The sequence below is a fragment of the Perkinsus marinus genome (assembly GCF_000006405.1).
Source record: "Perkinsus marinus ATCC 50983 genomic scaffold scf_1104296927884, whole genome shotgun sequence".
NCBI classification, from domain to species: Eukaryota; Perkinsozoa; order Perkinsida; family Perkinsidae; genus Perkinsus; species Perkinsus marinus.
Window position 1 is genome coordinate 203007 of NW_003217015.1, and position 648 is coordinate 203654.

At 43.7% G+C, this 648-nt stretch overlaps 1 protein-coding gene across 1 annotated transcript in view; it reads left to right on the forward strand.

The window, feature by feature from the left end:
- Window positions 1–87, forward strand: part of Pmar_PMAR010089 (COPI protein, putative) — a gene marked incomplete at both ends in the record, with an annotated part of 4598 nt that extends 4511 nt beyond the window's left edge. The window contains one exon of the mRNA XM_002788512.1: window positions 31–87. Coding sequence (XP_002788558.1) covers window positions 31–87 — 57 coding nt within the window. The remainder of the gene's footprint in view (window positions 1–30) is intronic.
- Between the last annotated feature and the right edge of the window lie 561 nt (window positions 88–648).

The following is a 648-nucleotide window of genomic DNA, read 5'->3' on the forward strand; positions in this document are numbered from 1 at the left end:
TCTGAATATTGTAAAATGAAGCTCTCTTAGTTTCACATTGAAGTGCGTTCGGAGCTCGCTGAGTTCACCGAGCTGAAACTGGTGTAGTTCCACTATTCTTGAAACGAAAAGGTGTAGTCGGTTACTCCTAAGCTTCCCCTCAGTGGATTCGATCTACTAAGCTCAGCTGTACGCCACGACGAACTTCGTCCATACAATGGAAACACATTACTCTCATTCATTGTCAGCGAATCCTGCAGCAGCTCCAATGAGGTTACCTTATCTCTGCTACATCAATTATCATCTCAGGTGTTCCGTCTAGTTTTTGAACTTGTTTTTCAACATTGCGATGATTTGTATCCTTCCGTGGAACGGTATCCTTTTCGTTATTGTTGTGTTCGTTAAGTTGGGAAACTCGACCTCCGTGACACATGGAAGACTATAAGCAAATTATCACGAACTTGTCCTCTTCATTCCTTTTTGGGGTCTTTCAATCCCTTGTCGGCAATCATCTCTCTCAACTCGCCCTCACGATACATAGAGGACTGAGATAGGACAAGTGCGATACTAGTCGATGATCGAGACGTGGAAATGACGGCCGCTACTACCGATCATTCAAATGCTACTACTATCACCCAATCTCAACCAAGGACTGTACTACTAACAATG